Source organism: Cricetulus griseus, chromosome 2, assembly GCF_003668045.3.
Source record: "Cricetulus griseus strain 17A/GY chromosome 2, alternate assembly CriGri-PICRH-1.0, whole genome shotgun sequence".
NCBI lineage: Eukaryota > Metazoa > Chordata > Mammalia > Rodentia > Cricetidae > Cricetulus > Cricetulus griseus.
Genome location: NC_048595.1, coordinates 28215808 through 28229927, shown reverse-complemented (window position 1 = coordinate 28229927; position 14120 = coordinate 28215808). Strand labels below are relative to the sequence as shown.

Below are 14120 nucleotides of genomic sequence, written 5' to 3'. Positions count from 1 at the left end.
AAAGATCTTAGGACGTTTACTATTGCTTGCCCTTTCTTTTTGACATTTTGTTAATTGGGGTGCAGTCATGGAAGTTGGTTCTCGTCTTCCACAATGTGGGTCACAAGGATTGAACTCAGGCCACAGCCTTGGCAGCTGTGCCATCTGCCTACTGAGCCATCTTGCTAGCTCTTTCTAGTGTGGTAGTATTTGATGACCCATATCTGTTAATCCTGGAAAGTGAGTAATGTCATTATCTTACTTCTTTGTGGATAAAGAAATGGAAGCTGGTAGAGGAGTCGGTCAGTTCTCCCTTATAATGATCTGGGATTGCTCCACTTTGTGCAGTCCACTTCTGTTTTTTTTTTTTTTTTTTTTTTGCCCAAATCTTTGCAAGGAGTGGCTAAGTAGGTTTCCTTTTCTCCTCCCTCCCCACACTGCCACCTCATCTGCTCTGGATCCCTCCCTGTTCACTCTCTGCCAGAGGCGCTCTGCTTGGCCTGAGGCAGCAGGGACCATCTCTACTGCTTTTAGTCCTCCAGCCTGTATTTCCCCCAGCTCCAGGCTAACTTATTCATCAGTCTCCTTTGGAGTAATGAAATTCAGAAAGTATGAAATAAGCTTTATATTTTTGGAGAGGCAGCACACTCAGAAGCCTGTGGTTTCTGGTTTTTAAACAAGGGTCCTTTTCAAAGCTCTTTCTCAGTGCTGGTTAGATGGCTCAGTGGGTTAAGGTGCTTGCCCCAAGCCTCATGTGAGGCCTGAGTGTGATTCCCTAAGCCATAGTGAGTGGAGAGTCCCAACTCCTGCAAGTTGTTCTCTGACGGGTGGCACTGCCCCCAAACACAAAATAAATGATGGAAGAACTCTGGGTTGTTAGTAATATATATGATAACTAATATTTGCTAATGGAAGGACTCTGGGTTGTTAGTAATATATATGATAACAACTATTTTGCTGAATGTTAAGTGTGTGCCTGAATCTGTTCTAGGTGTTGCCTTGCTCACACTCCATATTGTCACCATTCCCACATTACTGGTTAAGAACCTTAGAGAAGCCAGGTGGTTGTGGCACATGCCTTTAATCCCAACACTGGGAGGCAGAGGCAGGTGGAACTCTGTGAGTTCAAGACCAGCCTGGTCTACAAAGCTAGTTCCAGGACAGGCTCCAATGCTATACAGGGAAGCCCTGTTTCAAACAAACAAACAAACAAACAAAAAAAAACCCTTAGAGCAAGGAGAAATTAAATAATTTGCCAAGGTCTGCATAACTTGATATGAACGTGACTTAGGCAGGCACTGTGACTCCAGAGCCAGCCTCTTAAGGTCAGCATTGTTGAGACAAAGGTGCCGTTAGTTGTGAAGAGGGTGGCTTCTGTGCTCACCAGCCCCAGTTCAAACCATTCTTCTGTCACTAAGAGCATGGCCTTAGGCAGCTACTTCTGGGCACCTCAGATTCTTCATCTGATAAACCAGGCAAGAACTGCTCTCCTTGGGTCAGTATCGGGTTCTTGTTTTGTAGCAGCATGGAGACTTGAACTGCAAACAACACTGAGTGTACTAACCAGGGTTCTCTAGAGAGAGTAACAACTTACAGAATGAATCTGTGTGTGTATATATATATATATATATACATGTGTGTGTATATAGATGCGTACTATGTATATATATGTGTGTGTGTGTATATATGTGTGTATATATACATAATATACATAAATGTATATGTATTTATGTACATATACATAAATATACACATATACATAGTACACCTCAGAAAGTGCAAGAATCCAGTAATTTTTCAGTCCCCAAGGCTGGATGTCTCAGCTGGTCTTAGTATGCACCAGAATCCTGAAGAAGTAGGCTCTAATGCCGGTGAAATGGACTTGGTAGCAAGGGTAGGAGGAAGGAGGCAAAAGAGAGCTTCCATCTTCCATGTCCTTTCTATAGGCCCAGATTAGAGGTGGATCTTCCCACCTCAAAAGGTCAGTGGTTCTCAACTTCCTAATGCTGCAACCCTTTAGTACACTTCCTCATGTTGTGACCCCCAACCATAAAATTATTTTCCTTGCTACTTCATAACTGTAATTTTGCTACTGTTATGAATTGTGATGTAAACATTTGTGTTTTCTGATGGTCCCTGTGAAAGGGTTGGTCTGTTCTAGATTAAAGGTGTATCTTTTCACCTCAGTGATCCTGGTTAGAAATGGATCTTCCCACTTGAAATGATCCAGTTATACCAAAAAAAAAAAAAAAAAATCTCACAGATGTGTCCAGTTTTTTTTGGTTGGGAGGGTTAGTTAATTCCAGATGTGATCAAGTTGACAACCAAGAATAGCCATCCCACTGAGCCTTGGATGTACCAGTGTTCAGTCTTGTAAGAGTGAATCCCTGCATCTCCTCTGTTCAGCAGAAGGCTGACTCCGGATTTGAGGCTTCAGGGACTTTCTGCAGTGCCCTGAGTTTAACATTGACAGTGCCAACCTGGGCCTGTCCAGCCTCCCACTGACTTCTTCACCCAGATAATATTGTAACCTGACCTGTCCAACCTGCTTCTCCTGCAGCTTCTTCTCCTCCTAGCTGCACAGGCAGCCAGGTTTCTCTAGTGGAGGTCCCAGTCTTGGTGATCCATCCCACAGCCACTAACACAGTCTGTCCCCTCTACCAAGAATCTAGCCTAGTGTGATGGGTATGCCTATTACCCAAGCATGTAGGGTGTAAAAGGAGGAGGATCAAGAGTTCCAAAGCCTGACTGGGCTCTGAGAGAGAACAAAACAGACAGACAAAAGCCCTGTGTTCTAGACAGGATTCTATCTGGTCATTTTCCTGGTATCTTCCCAGTCATTCTGCTTATGGTGTGTGCCTGGATTGTGATATTACTTGTTTAGGACCTCTGTGTCAGTCCAGGCTTCCACAGGCCACCCTGCCTACATTAGCTAAAGACCTTTCTGTCTGAACCACAATGCAGATAAGGTCTGTTCTCATAATTGCTCAGCAGCTTTTTGTTAAGGTCACAATCCTGTCAGTAACCCTCACGGCCCTGGTTGCTTATCTGACATCATCCATTTCTTGTCCTCTCCCTGCCATCATATCACCCTCTATGTGGTAACCTTGCCACGTGCTCTGCCCGACATGAATGCTGGAGTTCCCACCTTAGTTTCTACTCAGACACCTTTTACATGGCAGGCTTTCCCTAACCATCTAAAACAAGAACTCCTGGGCTGGCGATACAGCTCAGTGGGTAAAGGCCAAACCTGACAGCCTGAGTTCAACTCCCAGAACCCCACATGATGGAAGGAGAGAACTGGTTTCTGAAAGTTGTCCTCTGCACTACAGATGGCTTCTGAAACTGAAACCAGGAGGCAAGAGAATAAAAAGCTGTTTCTTTTTTTCCACAGAGCACTCATCTCCTGTGCTTTTTATTTTTGTTGTTTTTTGTTTTCTGAGACAGGCTTTCACTGTGTAACATCCCTGGCTGTCCTGGAACTCGCTCTGTAGACCAGACCTCAAACTCACAGAGATCTTTCTGCTCGCTGAGTGCCGGGATTAAAGGTGTGCACCACCACTGCCCAGCCTATGCTGTCTTTTTTTTTTTTTTTTTTTTCCTGGTCTTCACTAGAATGGAAGCCTGACAGGTGCAGAGACTGTTCTGTTTTGTTTATTCCTGGCCTGGAACAGTTCCTGACGCTCAGTCGCTGGAGTGCTCTTGTGCTTTGGGGCCATTGTTAAAGACAGTGAGTGTTGCTGGGGCTCAGGTTGTGACTCAGCAGCTAAGAACATTCGCTGCTTTTGCAGAGGACCCAGGTTTGATTCTTAACACCTAAGTGGTAGCTTACAATACTAGTTCCCAGGGATCTGGAGCTTTCTTCTGGCCTCTGAAGGCACCCAGGACTTACATACATACAAACAAAATACTCTGAAACATAGAAATAAAAATAAATCTTTTTTTTTTTTTTTTGAAAAGAAAAAGGATTATTTGAACTTTAAGCCAGCAACACCAAGACAGGTAATCTGATGCTTTGGACAATACTGAGTGACTGGTGCAAGTAGGGCCTTGGCTATATGGGAGATACAGGATTTGATGGCCCAAGAATTCCTCATACTTCTCAGTAGTATGCAGTTATGGTTTATTTCTGTAATTTAGTTATGACTGATTGTTGACCATGTATACCTGGAACTGATAAGCAGACTGCATAAGTAAGGGCCGTCTGTGTATGTTGAATATATACATGGGTAGGAGTGTGGGACCCACTTGAATATAAGCAGGATCCCACTTTAGGGTAAGGATTATGGCTCGTGTTCAGGAATCCACAGTTCAGAATGGCCTGAGCAGCGGGATTTGAGCAGTTAACCCTTAGCAGCTTTCTGAGGAGGACCTGGGGAGCCCGAGTGGAGACACTAAAGGAAGGAGGATTGACTGCTCAGCCAGAAGCACTACATTTGTCTTCTGTTAATTAGCTATATACCGGGCACATCACTCTCTTGTCATAGCATCGATTTTCTCATATTTCAAATGAGAGTATTAAATAACACTTCTCCAGTTCATTTTAATAGCAAATGAGTAGTGTGAAATCACTCATGGAGGTTCACTGCAGTCTGTAGCTCAAGTCTCAAGTGATCCAAAGCTCTCTTGTGGCCTCTTTGAACAGCAGGCACACACATGGAGGCAAAGCACACATAAAATTAAACTTAAAACAACAACTATTAATCACTTTAAGAAACAATTGAGCATGGTGTCTTGTTACCTGCAGTCCCAGCACTCGGGAGGTGGAGGCGGGATGGTCATAAACTCAAGGTCATTTCTGGCTGTATAGAGAATTGGAAGCCATGCTGGGTTATGTGACATCTTGCCTCAGAAGAACTGGAGATGGATGGAGCGTATATATTCTAATAAGAATATGGAAGGATTTTAAGTTTGTTTTCTTTTTCTTTTCTTTTTTTTGTCTTTTGTTTGTTTGTTTGTTTTTTGAGACAGGGTTTCTTTGTGTAGCTTTGGAGCCTATCCTGGCACTCGCTCTCGAACTCACAGAGATCCACCTGCCTCTGCCTCTGCCTCCCAGGTGCTGGGATTAAAGGCATGAGCCACCAATGCCAGTCTTGTTTTCTTATTAATGAGCTATCTACTTAGCCCCTGCTTTGGATGTGTCTGACCTTTCTTAAGTGACACATGCAGACATTGGAACCTTAAGGACTTGGTAATCAAGTATTTTTATCATGTAATATGCCACTATAATTTTCACTTACTGTATTTGTTGTTTAATTGTGATTTTTTTTTTTCTTTCACAGGATACAAATCACTCACTTTATCTGAGTGAGTTGGGCCTTCTGTCCACAGATTCTGAATTGCAAGAAAATTCCAGTACAGTAAGTGTTCCTGAGGAGGGGTGCTGGAGGAATTCCTCTTTGAAAATGGAGGAGGGCCAGTCTGAAGTCTCCTAGATGTAATTCTGTTCAGTCCCTGACATGAGGATTCTTTTTCTACTCTGGGAATGCCTTTGGCCTACATCATTTATTTGATGGTCTTTTGGTCCCAGAAAATTTCTTATTTTACTAATTTAGGCAAATATTAACATTCCAGCAGCCACTGTGTAGCCTACAGTGCAACCAGGAACGTGTGGTTTGGCCTCAAGGAACTTGAGGTCTAGTTAGATGTGCCAGAATTTTGAAGTTCCTGGACTTGTCTCTACCTTGCATCTCACTTGCCTTAGGCTGTTTCCTTCTTTAAGCTCCCCTTAGTGTACATTTGCAGGGGGGCTTACTGTGCAGGCCTCCATTAAGGGACAAGTCCAGACCTTCATCTTGTCACTGTGGTTCCACAGTGTGCTAACAGACCACTGCACGGAGTCTGAGCTTATGCAATCCAGCTGTTCTCATGTTTTCCCTACACTAATTTTGAGGTTTGTGCTCAGGCTAGATTTTCTGTCACTCTTCATAATGAATCATGTCATTGAATGTGTTTAAACACAGGCTGAAGAATGACTTAGAAATGTTAGAGGGAAATGCTTCCTTTTCTCAACTGTCTTGTATTTTGAGACAGTCTCACTCAGTATATATAGTCCAGGCTGGTCTCGAACTCAGGACAATCTAGGCAGGCTTATTTTTCAGCCATCCAGATGCTGGAACTACCTGTGTGAGCCACCATACTGAACTGGAAAACCTTTCTTAAAGTATGGAGGTCAATAGAGTCAACAGTAGCACCTGTGAGAGTATAAGGTCTTATCTGGCGGCACCATTGATCGGAGACTGAGGCAGGAGGATCATTGGAGTCTAGCAGTTTGAGACCATTCTGAGTAACAGGCCTGTCTCTAAACAAGAAGAAAATAAAGTGTATGCTCTTGTGTTCTCCACAGAGTTAGCATAGCTGAGAGTGATATTAAAAAGTGTACTTGGGGGGCTGGGGATTTAGGAAAGCATGATACCCTGAGTTCCACCTCACTCTGTGTGTGTGTGTGTGTGTGTGTGTGTGTGTGTGTGTGTGTGTGTGTGTGTGTTTTGTTTAACGTAGGGCCTAGGGCATACTACACAAGTATTCTACCCCTGAGCTAAATCCTTGGCCCAGATAGAAGATTTTCATAGCTAACATTTGCTCTTAGGCATAAATGAATATGTTTATGAAAATAGGAAGTCTCAGTGGAGAAATAGGAACTATTTAAAAATGAAACCAGGTATGGTCGTGCATGCTTCTAACCCTACTACTTGGGAGGATTGCCAGGAATTTGTGGTCGGCCTATACTGTATAAGTGAGACCTCCTCCCAATAAATACATAAAATAAACCAAGCTTGACTTGATATTTGGGCACTAAAGTGATTACCTGTAATCCTAACATTTGTGAGGTACAGGTAGCAAGATTGTACATTCAAGGAGCTATGCTACAAAAAACAGTACATTTGGAACTGAAAATTAAGCCAGATAATTCAAAACCAGGGACCGGCCTCTCTAAGTTACTCTCTGCTCTCCGTAATATGATGTGTTCCTGTCCATGTGTGCCCTTGAAGGAATGTAAAGAAACCACATGAAAAGATTCTTAGGTTAGACTTAACAGTGAAGAAACAGAAGAGAACCGTCTGTTAAGCTAGAGAACAAAGGTGAGAAACATGGAATATTCCACATGATGTCACTCATATTACAGAACAGATTTTCTGAAGTTTATACTCAAGATGTCTAGGGTGCCCTAACCTCAGACTTCCGGGTCCAGTGTTCCCGTAACATTTATTTAGTCCATGTGTGTGCACAAATGTTGCACTTGTGTGTACAGATACATGCCACAGCACACATACAGAGATCAGAAGACAACTTCTAGGTCCTGGGGATTGAACTAAGGACATCAGACTTGCAAGGGCCATCGGGGAGCCCACCATGTAGCTGTGTCATATAGCTGAGAAGTCCACATTGGCCAAGACAATGACATTAGACTTGGAAGCTCTTGGGAGCTCTGAGGCCACCAGGGAAGACACCTGATAAATGGGAACCATTTCCAGCATAATTACATGTGCCAAGAGAGGACTCCTCTCCCCTAGTCTGCTTTGCTCCTGGCACCCAGTGTTTAGCCCAGATTTGGGAAGAATTTTTTCAGTCTTTGAAACCAAAGAGCAGTCAGACTAATGTGAGATCTCTTGGTAGTTGGGGGTTGGTAGAATCAAATGGTAAACAGTGCATGAGATTATCATCTTAAGGGTGTGTGTGTGTGTGTCCTAGAAATGAGCCTGTTTTGAGAAGGGGCTGGATCTACCAGGGAGTTGCCACTGGGTTTTTTGGTTGCTGACCTCTGAGCTCATCTGGACCTGAACAGCTCCTGCTGTTTTTCCTGCTCTGACCCAGAGCTCTACTGTCCTCACCTCTACTTTGGAGAGTCATTTCCACTAATTCTGCAGCCAGGGGTTTTGCTCTGAACCCTGGTGGGGGCTCAGCACCTACCCTTCCTCCCTCTCTCCTGCTCTTCCCGGCCTCCCTCTTTCTTCTTCTGTGTTTTGGAACCTTTATTGAGGAGCATTGTGTATGCACACAGGGACATGCGCCCTGAGTGTGCTGCCTAATGATTCGTCACATGGTGGCTCCCCCTGCCCTCGCCCTCCCTCCCCTCCCCTCCCCTCCCCTCCCCTCCCCCCCCCCTCCCCTCCCCTCCCTTTCTTTTCCTTTTTTCTTCCTTCTTTCACCTCTCTCTGCCTCTCTCTCTCTCTCTCTCTCTCTCTCTCTCTCTCTTCTCCCTCTCTCTCCTCTCTCCCTCCTCTCTCCCTCTCTCCCTCCCTCCCTTTTTCCCTCTTTCCCTCTCCCCACTCCCCCCCCCTTGTTTTGATTTCTTCGGGTCACAGTACAGATTCTGAAAGTCACAGAACCTTGGCCTGAGTCCTGACTCCACTGGGCAGGGAACTAGCGGTGCTGCATAGGTCGCTGCCATTCAGTGACTGCGCTTTTCCCTTAGTTCTTTTTGTTTGTTTGGCTTTGAACTCACAGAGATCCTCCTGTTTCTGCTTCCCAAGTGCTTAGATTAAAGGCATGCACCACCACACCCAGCTCCCCCTTGGTTCTTACAGCAGATAGAATCAGAGTAGAATAATTGCCTCTGAAGCAGCTCTGAAACTAAGGACTTCCACACTGGGGACAGCCCCAGTCACCATGTTCTGCACAGCAGCAAGGCAGCCCTTGAGCTCCCTGTCCCACAAGAGTGCCTGGAAGATAAGCTGGCAGCTGAGACAAAGCTCACCCAAAGATAGGTTTTACCTTGATTTGTAATACAGCATCTTCCTTTTTTTTGGGGGGGGGGGTCCGAGATAGGGTTTCTCTGTGGCTTTGGAGCCTATCCTGGTACTTGCTCTGTAAATCAGGCTGGCCTCGAACTCACAGAGATCCGCCTGCCTCTGCCTCCTGAGTGCTGGGACTAAAAGCATGCACCACCAATGTCCAGCAAGCATCTAAGTGCTGGAATTATAGGCATGAGCCACAAAACCCTTCTTTTACAGTGAACACACACTCTTTTTCTCTCTCTCTCTTTCTCTGTGTGTGTCCTCTCTCCTTTCTCCCTCTCTTCTCCCCTCCCTCCCTCCCTCCCTCCTCCCTCCCTCCCTCCTCCCTCCCTCCCTCCCTCCCTCCACGTGTTATTGAGAACACACGCTCAGAGCTCAGTCTCAGATGTTGGTCCTCACCTTCCCTGTTGTTTTGAGGCTGCAGAGTCTCTATTGTTTTTTTTCCATCAGGCTGGGGATTCCGTCTCCCTTTTCTCTGACTGTGGAATGCTGAGATTGCATAGGCTCATGTTGCTCTGTTTAGCTTTTCTGGGTCTTCTGTGTATGCAAACTCAGGGCTTTGCACTTGGGTGGCAAACAACTTTACCCACTGACCCATTCCCAAGTTCCCTCTTTGTCATCCTCCTTCCTGCCCTTTTTTCCACCCTCATTTTTAAATTTGTTCCTTTGAGACAATATCTCACTTTGGAGCTCAGGCCAGGTTTAACAGCCTTGTTGATCCCCAGCCTACCAGGACTCTGTGGATATAGGCAAGAGCCACCATGCCCGGGTGGATTGCTTTCAATTACTTTTATTTGCAGTTCACATAAAATCTGTATTTTAGGGGCTGGAGAGATGGCTTAGCAGGTAAGAGCAATGGCTGCTCTTCCAGAGGTCCTGAGTTCAATTCCCAGCAACCACATGCCCTCCTCTTCTGGTTTTGCAGGTGTACATGCAGAAAGAGCACTCATATACATGAAATAAATAAATTTAAAAAAATATGTGTTTTAACCCTGACTTAAACTTTGGGGTCCTTGGCTTACACTGTTCCAGGATGCATTGGACTTCAGACAACTCGAGGGTGTCAGAGCTTCCGGTCCCTATCCCTACTGTCACCCTGCTTTCCTGGACTTTTGTGAGCAGATGGCTTTGCCACATAGAATTCTGAGGTGGACAGTGGGCAGGAGAATTGTAGCTTCCTTTGGGGGGGGGGTGCAGTTACCCAGGGAGGCCAGAGGCATTGGATTCCTCTAGAGTTTGACGCCCAGATGGTTGTGAGACATGGGTACTGGGAACTGAGATCTTCAAGAGCAATGTGTGCTCTTAACCACTGAGCCATCCTTCCAGCTCCACCTTTTAGTTTTTTGAATGCCTTTGACCTCTGGCATTTTGTGAAGTATAAAGCTTTCATTGTTTTTTTGTCACTGAGGTTCTTAGGTTGGTTTGATTTCTTACTGGTTTGATTACTTATGTTACATATTAGAATGTAATGACCTTGAAAGATATGTCACTACTGTAGAAGAGGGGCAAACCTCAGGGAATTATTTCAGTCTGTTTTCTATTGCTGATAACACAATACCACAGACTAAGCTTTACAGAAAAGTGATTTACCTTGGCTCATGGTTCTGGAAGCCCAAAATTGATGGGCCGTGTGTGTGTGTGTGTGTGTGTGTGTGTGTGTGTGTGTGTGTGTGTGTGTGTGTGTGTGTGTGTGTGCAGGTGGAGGCCAGAGGTCTCTTGTAGAGGTCCACTGTAGTTTGGGACTGGATGGACGTCTTACTGAACTTGGAGCTCACCATTGTGGGTAAATTGTCTGGTCAGCAAGCCCCAGGAGTCCTCCTGACTCTGCCTCCGCAGTGCTGGGATCACAGACATGCACCACTGTGTCTGCCTTCGGTTATTATCATTGGTTTATTTTGTGGGGGTGTGGGTGCTGCATCTAAACTCAGGTCCTCTGCCTACATGACAAACACATTACAGACGAAGCCCTTAATCTCCCTTCTTTATTTTGGGGGACAGGATCCTCCACATGTAGTAGCCCAGGCTAGCCTTGAACCTGGGCTGGCGTGGACTTTTCTGTCTCTGTCTCAGACTCTTGTATACTGGGATGACAGTTGTGTGCCATACCTGGCTTTAGTGGTAGCCTCTCTGGCAGGAAGGTTGAGTGTGTATGAACTGGTCTCTTTCCTTTCTTTTTTTTTAAGACAGTCTAGCCTGGAACTGACAAAGATCCACTCACCTCTGATTCCCAGTTGCTTGGATTAAAGGTTGTGGTGTCAGGCTTGGCCTCTTCTTTATTTTATTTATTTATTTATTTTTTTTATGACAGGGTTTCTCTGTAGCTTTGGAGCCTGTCCTGGAACTTGATCTGTAGACCAGGCTGGCTGGCCTTGAATTTACAGAGATCCAAGTTCTGGGATTAAAGGTGTGCACCACCAACACCTGAGCGCTGCCACCTCCCTTTTTATGAAGCCAGTAGCACTGAGTGTTAATCTCACTGCAGTGACGCTATCTGATTCCCACTCCCCAAGCTTTATGGGGATTAAAGCTTATATATACATATATATATGGGATCATTTTGGCTTATTTAACATGAGTTTCCATGAAGCAAATTATAGCAGTAATATTCAGACTATAATCTCATCTGTATGTAGGATTTGGTCTTTTAAAGCAAGGTCTATAAGATTTAGATTTACTTTTATATACATGAGTGTTTTGCTTGCACACTGCATGACTATTGTCCATGGGGGCCAGAAGAGGGAATTAAAACCCCTGGAACTAGAGTTATAGATGGTTGTTAGTAGCATGTGGGTCCAGGGTGCACCTAAGCCCCATCCCATCCCCAGGCCCCTCCACTTAAATGCACTAGAGTAAGAATTTCAGGCTTTGTAGAGCCTATAGTCTCTGTCATAGCTACTTGCCTCTGCTGATGCATTGTGAAAACTGCATCCCTGTGCGTGTGCCTGCATTCTAGAGACACTTTATACAAAAACTGGTCATCTACTTGTAGGGCAGAGCTGCTGATTCTTCATGGCTCAGTTTCAGGGAAACACACATTCCTTTGCAGGAGGTGGAGATGAATGCTGGCCATGATGGTTCACACCTGTAATCCCAGGGCTCAAAGACCAAGGCATTAAGATCAGTTCAGGACTGGGCAATTTAATGAGACCCTGTCTCAAAAGAAAAAAAAAAAAAAATTGAGTCCTGGGATGTAGCTTTGGAGTGGAATGCTAGCCTGAGGGCCCTGGGTTCAGTCTCCAGTACCTACAAAAGGGAGATAGGAACAGGAAGCCTATCAGAAGGTCATTCTAGTTCCCCTGCTTTGTATATATTCTCCAAGGGAAGACTTTCTCAGGATGATGGATCTCACCTCTCTCCCTGTCAGACCCAGGACCAGGACCTCAGCACAATTTCACCAGCAATCATCTTTGAATCAATGTTCCAGAGTTCAGATGACTCTGTAATTCAGGATGACCCTCTGCAGACAGGTATGTTTTCACTTTTCAATCCATCCTTTCCTGAGTCCTCGCGATGCTCACGGAAGGTCTCCTTTTTAGTCTCCTGTTGGATTCCAAAGAACAGCAAGAGCTGTGGACTTTTTTCCTTTAGTGTGCCACTCCGTTCATGAGTGGGTGGGACCCACAAATGAGGCTGTTGATGTGTCCATAGCACTGCTGGAATGGAATATGTGTACAATATGGCTTCCTGCTGCCAGATGTCTTCTGACTAATCATGCCGAAAAGCTTGCCTCTTCCCTTTGCAGAAGAGCCCCAGGATACTTTGTTCTAGTTCAATTTACTTAGTACCTATCTTTATAAAGTGTGTTTGATCAGGAAGTCAAGCCAGCTAGCTGTGAAGTGATTGGCCCAGAAAGGCTGTTTTTGTGGTGCCTATGGAGCTTGGGATGTGGATACATGTTACTTCTTCTTTTCCTTGCAGCTGCCTTGATTGATAGTTTTAATGGTGACGCAGAGTCTATCAGTGATATTCCACCACCTGCAGGAAATTCAGCATCTTTATCCCTTCCACTTGTACTGCAGCCTGGCATCTCTGAGTCACCCCAGCCTTTGCTACCAGCCTCAGCTCCGTCGGCTCCTCCACCTGCCCCTGCCCTAGGACCTGGTTCCCAGCCAGCTGCATTTGGCAGCCCCCCTGCTCTCTTACAACCTCCAGAAGTGCCTGTTCCCCACAGCACACAGTTTGCTGCTAATCATCAAGAGTTTCTTCCGCCACCCCAGACCCTCGTACCAGGACTTTCTGTTGTTGCTGGGGCTCCTGCATCAGCAGCGACGGCAGTGGCATCAGCCGTGGCAGCACCAGCCCCACCACAAAGTACTACTGAGCCCCTACCTGCGATGGTCCAGACTCTGCCCCTGGGTGCCAACTCCGTCCTAACTAATAATCCCACCATAACCATCACCCCAACTCCCAACACGGCAATCCTGCAGTCCAGCCTGGTCATGGGAGAGCAGAACTTACAGTGGATACTGAATGGTGCCACCAGCTCACCACAAAACCAAGAACAAATTGTAAGTGTTACTCCTAAGCACACCCAGGGGGGTGAAATATAGAGGACGTGTCCCTCCCATCCGTTCTGTTTTCTAGTAGTACTGGGGATTGAACAAAAGTGCCCTATCATCCAGTACATCCCCAGCCTTCAGTCTTTTATTTCAAAGGGGAGATGGCTAACTTGTCTACCTCAAAACACGTTTCCATGTAGCTGTTTCCCCCAGTAAAGTGTTGCAGATCTGGGGGGAATGGGTTGATATCTAAGATAAAGACAAGAAAACTAACTTTTTAAAAACTTTTTTATTCATTTAATTTTTACGTTCCAATCCCAGTTCCCCCTTCCTCCTTCCAACAAGAAAAACAATTTTAAAGTTTACCTAGTGAAGACACCTGACCGAATATTCCCTCTAAAGCTAATCACATCATCTAGTGCCACACAGGCTCGCCCAGCCTGTGGCCTATGGGCTGCATGTGTCCCAAGATGGCAATGAATTTGGCTCAGCATTAGCAGGCCACATCATCACCTTGTGACATCAAAAGGTTGGCCTCTCCTGTGAAGGAAAGCAGTCAGCAGACCTCAGAGGCCCAGGGATATGTCAGGAAAGCACATCTGTTTACTTCTTTTTTTGTTTTGTTTTGTTTTTTGTTTTTGTTATTGTTTGTTTGTTTGCAGTACAAGGAATCAGACCCATTGTCATACACATGCTGGGCTAATACTCCACAACCTAGCCTCAGGCCCCTGGGTACTTTTCTAAAAATGCCTTTAAGTCTTGACTCTGGAAATAATTGGCCACCATGTCAGTGTGTTTTGAGAACCTAGTATTTGCCAGATTCTATGCTGAGGATACAGGAAAATGAAAAGTGTGATTTAAGGTGTACATTTAAGTAAAGAGACTAAAATATTAATATTACCAA

The 14120-nt window shown here is 45.2% G+C and overlaps 1 protein-coding gene across 2 annotated transcripts in view; it reads left to right on the top strand.

Annotated features, from left to right (window-relative positions):
- Positions 1-14120, top strand: part of Mtf1 (metal regulatory transcription factor 1) — a 50699-nt gene that overhangs the window by 27078 nt on the left and 9501 nt on the right. For both annotated transcript variants that reach the window (XM_035439631.1, XM_035439630.1), the window contains exons 8-10: positions 5262-5339; positions 12082-12184; positions 12636-13225. In XM_035439631.1, coding sequence (XP_035295522.1) covers positions 5262-5339; positions 12082-12184; positions 12636-13225 — 771 coding nt within the window. The remainder of the gene's footprint in view (positions 1-5261; positions 5340-12081; positions 12185-12635; positions 13226-14120) is intronic.